The sequence below is a fragment of the Microcaecilia unicolor genome, chromosome 1, assembly GCF_901765095.1.
Source record: "Microcaecilia unicolor chromosome 1, aMicUni1.1, whole genome shotgun sequence".
Classification (NCBI taxonomy): Eukaryota; Metazoa; Chordata; class Amphibia; order Gymnophiona; family Siphonopidae; genus Microcaecilia; species Microcaecilia unicolor.
Genome location: NC_044031.1, coordinates 677692042 through 677700141, shown reverse-complemented (window position 1 = coordinate 677700141; position 8100 = coordinate 677692042). Strand labels below are relative to the sequence as shown.

The following is an 8100-nucleotide window of genomic DNA, read 5'->3' as shown; positions in this document are numbered from 1 at the left end:
ACTCGACTGTGTTAAATCTATCATATTATCTTTGGCCTATGTACTGAAAGATTCAATACCCTAGTTCCCTGCTTTCCAAAATCCTGCTAAGACCATTGAGTTTCCTCCAAGAAACTGCTACGCTCCATATTTATACTTTTTCCACTAAAAGACTGATCTGTTATATAAAAAGCTGCTACCCTCAGGTTTCCACTTCCACTGTGTGCACATGGCTGCTCCCAAGGGAAGAACAGCTGGTCTCCGCTTTCATGCCTTACTGTCCTGTCACCTCGGTATACAGAAGTGCTTGTGCAGAGATAGCATCACCAAGGCCCACCGTCCGGATCGGATCTTTACATATTAAGACAGGAGTGAAATGGAATGAAACATCTCCTCTGTGCCAGATGACCACTGGCTCAGAAGCAGTGAAAGAAATTTTTGAAGATTCCTCTTCTGAGAGTCACAAACTCTAAGGGTGCTTCAGAAAGACTTGGTCATGTTGATAATTTCGGTGGCACAGGCCTGAGTGCTTGCCACCTGAGCACCAGCAGCCAAGGCTGCTACTTGGTTTCCCCCAGAGCCATCCACAGTCGCCAATATATGGTAGGCCAGCGTGTGGAAGGAATGCGCGTGAGACCTGATCCTTTGCCCTCCTTGGTCATTCCATGCTCCTTCAGGATCCAGTAGATGATATCGCTGACCATGCCTACGTCTGGAACTCCATTCCACGAGGCCAGGTAAGAGTGTGGGCCAGAGGCCGACTGGGAGATAAACAGCAGCTCCTGCTCATTCAGCCCAATGGAGTTCAACAGCGGGAACACCTGCTGACAAAACAGAAGATGAAATAGCGCTACTCAGTGTAAAAAGATCACACAGGCCAAAGCAGCTCTATCTAATGTCCCTCTTCATTCACATAGAAACATCCTTATATTTAGTGCCGGATTCAGTAAATGGTGCTGGGAAAATTCTGCTTCGTTCTAAAAGGGAACTCAAGGCAGAGTGCTCTTTACAGAATTGCACTTAATGGGAATTCTCGTGCCCAAAACTTACACCATGTGAAATCCGATGTAAATCCTGGCACCCAAGTTGTGCGCAGACCCTTGGAATTCTCCAACACTGTGTGCATCTTTTGTGAATGTCCCGACCCGCCTGTGTCCCTCCCATGGCCACACACCCCTCCCCCTTCTGGGTTTGTGTGCGAGAGGATTTGAGCACAGATCTTTATAGAATCGCATGCAACCAGATCCGCACGCAAATCCAAATTAGTACCAACTGTCAGTTGATTATTAATGGCTCATTACCTAATTTATCTGCATGTGGATCTCAGGATCCGCCCAAATTTGGGCACCATTTATAGAATCCAGGGGTTAAAGTTCAAGTTACCTTGGGACTAGATAACAAGCTCAGTGTTTTGTATAGAGGAACTGGCAATCTACACTAGTAAATCAGAGATTCTGAGCACTTCAATTCAAGTATCTGGAGCAGAGGCTGGGGAAAAATATGTGACAAAATAAGGGGTCCTTTTACAAAGGCGCGCTGAAAAATGACTTGCGGTAGTGTAGGTGCAGGTTTTGGGTGCACGCCGATCCATTTTTTTTAGTACGCCTGTAAAAAAGGCCCTTTTTTGGCCTAAAATGGACGTGCAGCAAAATCAAAATTGCCACACATCCATTTTGGATCTGAGACCTTACCGCCAGCCACTGACCTAGCGGTAAAGAATCCGGGCAGTAATGACCTACGTGCGTCAAATGCCACTTGGCATGCATCCGTTACGCGTGCCCAAAAATAAAAAATATTTTTCAGATGCACGTATCGGACACCGCCAGAAATGAAAATACTAAAAGAGCCACGCTGTAGTCGGGCGGTAACTCCATTTTGGCACACACTGGGTGCACGTAGACGCTTACACGGCTTAGTAAAAGGGCCCGTAACTCAAGTGAAGATAGCGGGAGTGCTTCACCATCAAAAACTCAGGAAGCATTAGATATACACTGAAAATGTAAGAAAACATATGACACTGTTCAATCCAAATACTGCTGCAGATAATATACCCCTTTCCCAGTTATTGCTGTATGTAGAGTAATTGTACTTAAGACGTTCTACAGCAGGTAGTAGGGGAGTATCTCTACCTGAACTTTTATTCTATATTAATTGTTATAAATTAGAAATGTATGTGGGTCATGAATTTGATATGTCACCTTTCTGTGGTAAAGCCAGTGTGACTTACTGTATGTATTCGAATATAAACTGAGAATTTTTTTGCCAAAAGAAAGGTCAAAAATTGTCTCATTTTTTTTTTTTACTCAAGCCACCATGGTGTCCAGTCTTCCCGCGGCTGATGTTGTGAAAAGGAGGAGCAGAGTCCTCAGGTCAGCAATCCTCCTGGACCACCGAATCCAGGGTGGTAACTCTCTCGGCTGATGGTGCTGATAGCATCACGTCAGCCAGTGAGGGAGGGGGGGGGGCCCTTAAGCATTTCTGCGTGCTCAAGGCCTACCGGATTCCCACTGGAGGAAGGTAAGGGGAAAAATGCTGGACACCATGGAGGAAGAGGTGGGGGGGAGGGAGCAATGTGGCACACCATAGGAGAGGGGAGAAGAGGAAGGAGAGAAACACTTGAATATAAACCCCCAGTTTATATTCAAGTTAACAGTTTTCCTTTTTTTTTTGGGAGGGGGGAGTAAACTTCTCAGTTTATACTTGGATAGGTTTAAATTGGAGTATATATGGTACATATTACATACAATTACTTTCTCTGTTCCTAGAGGGCTCAAAATCTAAGGGTTTTTTTTGTACCTGGGGCAATGGGAGGTTAAGTGACTTGCCCAGGGTCATAAGGAGCTGCAGTGGGAACCGAACCTGGTTCTCAGCCCACTGCATTAACCATTAGGCTACTCCTCCACCTTATAGAATAGCAATTTAATTCATCTTGTAGAAAAACAGCAAGCAATGAGACCTACATGGCTGAATGAAGATACCAGAAGTTATATATAAGGGAGACTGGGAGAGAGAATGATTAGAACAGGGCTTCCCAAACCTAGCACATGTAAATTTATCTAATTCATAGTCAATATGGAAATCCTAAGAATCTGAGTGGCTGTGGAGCTCCCAAGATAGGTGTAAGAAGCCCCGAATTAGAGTAAAAGGCTGGGAACCAAGAGATCACAATTTCAATCACATTTCTGTCACTCACACTCACTGTGACCTTCCACAAATCACTGTGTGTCACTGTCTCGAGAACTCACTTAGATTTTCACCCCTCTCTGGGGTGCAAGTTTGTACTTCTATGTAATTTGTTGTATGCAAATACACAGACCCCCACCCATACACCATTATTTGGTGGCACATCACCTATGTGCAACCCTAGAAAACCTTACACCATGGGTCAATGTTTTTGGCAGCACCAAACAAACCCCACACATTCTCAAGAGATATAAGTACATAAGTACATAAGTAGTGCCATACTGGGAAAGACCAAAGGTCCATCTAGCCCAGCATGGCCAATCCAGGTCAAGGGCACCTGGCACGCTCCCCAAACGTAAAAACATTCCAGACAAGTTATACCTAAAAATGCGGAATTTTTCCAAGTCCATTTAATAGCGGTCTATGGACTTGTCCTTTAGGAATCTATCTAACCCCTTTTTAAACTCCGTCAAGCTAACCGCCCGTACCACGTTCTCCGGCAACGAATTCCAGAGTCTAATTACACGTTGGGTGAAGAAAAATTTTCTCCGATTCGTTTTAAATTTACCACACTGTAGCTTCAACTCATGCCCTCTAGTCCTAGTATTTTTGGATAGCGTGAACAGTCGCTTCACATCCACCCGTCCATTCCACTCATTATTTTATACACTTCTATCATATCTCCCCTCAGCCGTCTCTTCTCCAAGCTGAAAAGCCCTAGCCTTCTCAGCCTCTCTTCATAGGAAAGTCGTCCCATCCCCACTATCATTTTCGTCGCCCTTCGCTGTACCTTTTCCAATTCTACTATATCTTTTTTGAGATACGGAGACCAGTACTGAACACAATACTCCAGGTGCGGTCGCACCATGGAGCGATACAACGGCATTATAACATCCGCACACCTGGACTCCATACCCTTCCTAATAACACCCAACATTCTATTCGCTTTCCTAGCCGCAGCAGCACACTGAGCAGAAGGTTCAGCGTATCATCGACGACGACACCCAGATCCCTTTCTTGATCCGTAACTCCTAACGCGGAACCTTGCAAGACGTAGCTATAATTCGGGTTCCTCTTACCCACATGCATCACTTTGCACTTGTCAACATTGAACTTCATCTGCCACTTGCACGCCCATTCTCCCAGTCTCGCAAGGTCCTCCTGTAATCGTTCACATTCCTCCTGCGACTGACGACCCTGAATAATTTGTGTCATCGGCGAATTTAATTACCTCACTAGTTATTCCCATCTCTAGGTCATTTATAAATACATTAAAAAGCAACGGACCCAGCACAGACCCCTGCGGGACCCCACTAACTACCCTCCTCCACTGAGAATACTGGCCACGCAATCCTACTCTCTGCTTCCTATCTTTCAACCAGTTTCTTAATCCATAATAATACCCTACCTCCGATTCCATGACTCTGCAATTTCTTCAGGAGTCTTTCGTGCGGCACTTTGTCAAACGCCTTCTGAAAATCCAGATATACAATATCAACCGGCTCCCCATTGTCCACGTTTGCTTACCCCCTCAAAAAAATGCATTAGATTGGTGAGGCAAGACTTCCCTTCACTAAATCCGTGCTGACTTTGTCTCATCAGTCCATGTGTTTGTATATGCTCTGCAATTTTATTCTTAATAATAGCCTCCACCATCTTGCCCGGCACCGACGTCAGACTCACCGGTCTATAATTTCCCGGATCTCCTCTGGAACCCTTCTTAAAAATCGGAGTAACATTGGCTACCCTCCAGTCTTCCGGTACTACACTCGATTTTAGGGACAGATGTTCTTGTGCCTAGGGAAAGAACCTCCTCTAACAAGTCTGCCTCCAGCCGCTGCCCACTTAGCATAACTGACACCACTGTGAGCGTTTTCTAAATGAGTTAACACTGCAGCCCAGTCAGAGTGCCATGCTGGGAAAATACCAGATGCTGCCAACCTCTGGCCTACATGTTTATAATCTGAAGTCTGGAGTCATGCACAGCTTCTCCCGGAGCCTAATTATGACAGCTACTGATTATACATTTAGGTATATTAAAAGCAAGCAGCCGGCAAAAGAATCGGTTGGACCACTAGATGAACGAGGGGTAAAAGGAACTATCAGAGAAGACAAAGCCGTAGCGGAGAGATTAAATGAATTCTTTGCTTCGGTCTTCACCGAGGAAGATTTGGGAGTGATATTGGTGCCAGAAATGATATTCGACTCGGAGAAACTGAATGAAATCTCTATAAACCTTGAGGATGTAATGGGGCAATTTGACAAATTGAAGAGTACCAAATCTCCTGGGCTAGATGGTATTCATCCCAGAGTACTGATAGAACTGAAAAATGAACTGGCGGAACTATTGTTAGTAATACATAAATTATCTTTAAAAATCAAGCATGGTACCGGAAGATTGGAGGGTAGCCCATGTAATGCTGATATTTTAAAAAGGTTCCAGAGGGGATCCGGGAAATTATAGATCAGTGAGCCTGACGTCAGTGCCGGGCAAAATCGTAGAGACTATTATTAAGAACAAAATTACAGAGCATATTCAAAAGCATGGATTAATGAGACAAAGCCAGCATAGATTTAATGAAGGGAAATCTTGCCTCACCAATCTATTGGTGAGGCTAGAAATGTAAGAATGGCTAGAAATGTAAGAAGGGGAGACAAAAACTTCTTCAGGTATATTAGTGAAAAGAGAAAGACTAAAAACGGAATTGTGAGACTAAAAGATACAACAAAACGCTATGTAGAAAATGATGAAGAAAAAGCCAATTTGCTAAATAGATACTTTTGCTCTGTTTTCACAGAAGAAAATCCAGGAGAAGGACCGCTAGGGACTGGCAAAAGTACACCTGAGAATGGAGTGGATAGAGCACCGTTCACAGACGAGAGTGTGTATCAACAACTTGGAAAGCTAAAGGTGGACAAAGCCATGGGACCGGACGGGATCCACCCCAGGATATTGAGGGAGCTCAGAGAGGTTCTGGCGGGTCCTCTTAAAGATTTGTTTAATAAATCCTTGGAGACGGGAGAGGTTTCCGAGGGACTGGAGAACGGCGGAGGTGGTCCCTCTTCACAAAAGTGGTGATAGGGACGAGGCTGGAAACTACAGGCCGGTAAGCCTCACTTCGGTTATTGGTAAAGTAATGGAAGCGATGCTGAAGGAAAGGATAGTGAATTTCCTGGAAGCAAATAAGTTGCAAGATCCGAGACAACATGGTTTCACCAAAGGGAAATCGTGCCAAACGAATCTCATTGAATTCTTTGACTGGGTGACGGGAGAATTAAATTATGGACGTAATCTATTTAGATTTCAGCAAAGCTTTCGACACGGTTCCCCACAGGAGGCTCTTGAATAAACTAGATGGGCTGAAGATAGGACCCGAAGTGGTGAACTGGATTAGGAACTGGTTGACGGGCAGACGCCAGAGGGTGGTGGTGAATGGAGTTTGCTCGGAGGAGGGAAAGGTGAGTAGTGGAGTGCCTCCGGGATCGGTGCTGGGGCCGATTCTGTTCAATATATTTGTGAGTGACATTGCCGAAGGGTTACGAGGTAAAGTTTGCCTTTTTGCGGATGACACCAAGATTTGCAACAGAGTGGACACCCGGAGGAGTGGAAAACATGAAAAAAGATCTGAAGAAGCTAGAAGAATGGTCTAACGTTTGGCAATTAAAATTCAATGCGAAGAAATGCAAAGTGATGCACTTAGGGAGTAGAAATCCAAGGGAGACGTATGTGTTAGGCGGGGAGAGTCTGATTGGCACGGACGGGGAGAGGGATCTTGGGGTGATAGTATCCGAGGACCTGAAGGCGACAAAACAGTGTGACAAGGCGGTGGCCGTAGCTAGAAGATTGCTAGGCTGTATAGGGAGAGGTGTGACCAGCAGAAGAAGGGAGGTTTTAATGCCCCTGTATAAGACGTTGGTGAGGCCCCACCTGGAGTACTGTGTTCAGTTTTGGAGGCCGTACCTTGCGAAGGATGTCAAAAAAATGGAAGCGGTGCAAAGAAAAGCTACGAGGATGGTATGGGATTTGCGTTCCAAAACGTATGGAGAGAGACTTGCTGACCTGAACATGTATACCCTGGAGGAAAGGAGGAACAGGGGTGATATGATACAGACGTTCAAATATTTGAAAGGTATTAATCCGCAAACGAATCTTTTCCGGAGATGGGAAGGCGGTAGAACGAGAGGACATGAAATGAGATTGAAGGGGGGCAGACTCAGGAAAGATGTCAGGAAATATTTTTTCACGGAGAGGGTGGTGGATGCTTGGAATGCCCTCCCGCGGGAGGTGGTGGCGATGAAAACGGAATTCAAACATGCGTGGGATGTGCATAAAGGAATCCTGTGCAGAAGGAATGGATCCTCAGAAGCTTAGCTACAATTGGGTGGCAGAGCAGGTGGGGGGGAAGAGGGGTTGGTGGTTGGGAGGCGAGGATAGGGGAGGGCAGACTTATACGGTCTGTGCCAGAGCCGGTGAAGGAAGGCGGGACAGGTGGTTGGGAGGCAGGAAAAACTGCTGGGCAGACTTATACGGTCTGTGCCCTGAGAAAGACAGGTACAAATCAAGGTAAGGTATACACATGAGTTTATCTTGGGCAGACTGGATGGACCGTGCAGGTCTTTTTCTGCCGTCATCTACTATGTTACTATGTTACTATTACATTTCTTTGAAGGCGTGAACAAACATGTGAATAAAGGCGAGGTTGATATTGTGTATCTGGATTTTCAAAAGGCGTTTGACAAAGTACCTCATGAAAGACTACAGAGGAAATTGGAGAGTCATGGGATAGGAGGTAGTGTCCTATTGTGGATTAAAAACTGGTTAAAGAATAGAAAACAGAGAGTAGGGTTAAATGGTCAGTATTCTCAATGGAGAAGGGTAGATAGTGGGGTTCCTCAGGGGTCTGTGCTGGGATCGCTGCTTTTTAACATATTAATAAA

The 8100-nt window shown here is 45.2% G+C and overlaps 1 protein-coding gene across 1 annotated transcript in view; it reads right to left on the bottom strand.

Annotated features, from left to right (window-relative positions):
* Nucleotides 1-336: 336 nt before the first annotated feature.
* Nucleotides 337-8100, bottom strand: part of ADPGK (ADP dependent glucokinase) — an 87109-nt gene continuing 79345 nt past the window's right edge. The window contains exon 7 of the mRNA XM_030190367.1: nucleotides 337-803. Within this exon, the coding sequence (XP_030046227.1) occupies nucleotides 540-803 (264 nt within the window). The 3' untranslated portion in view covers nucleotides 337-539. The remainder of the gene's footprint in view (nucleotides 804-8100) is intronic.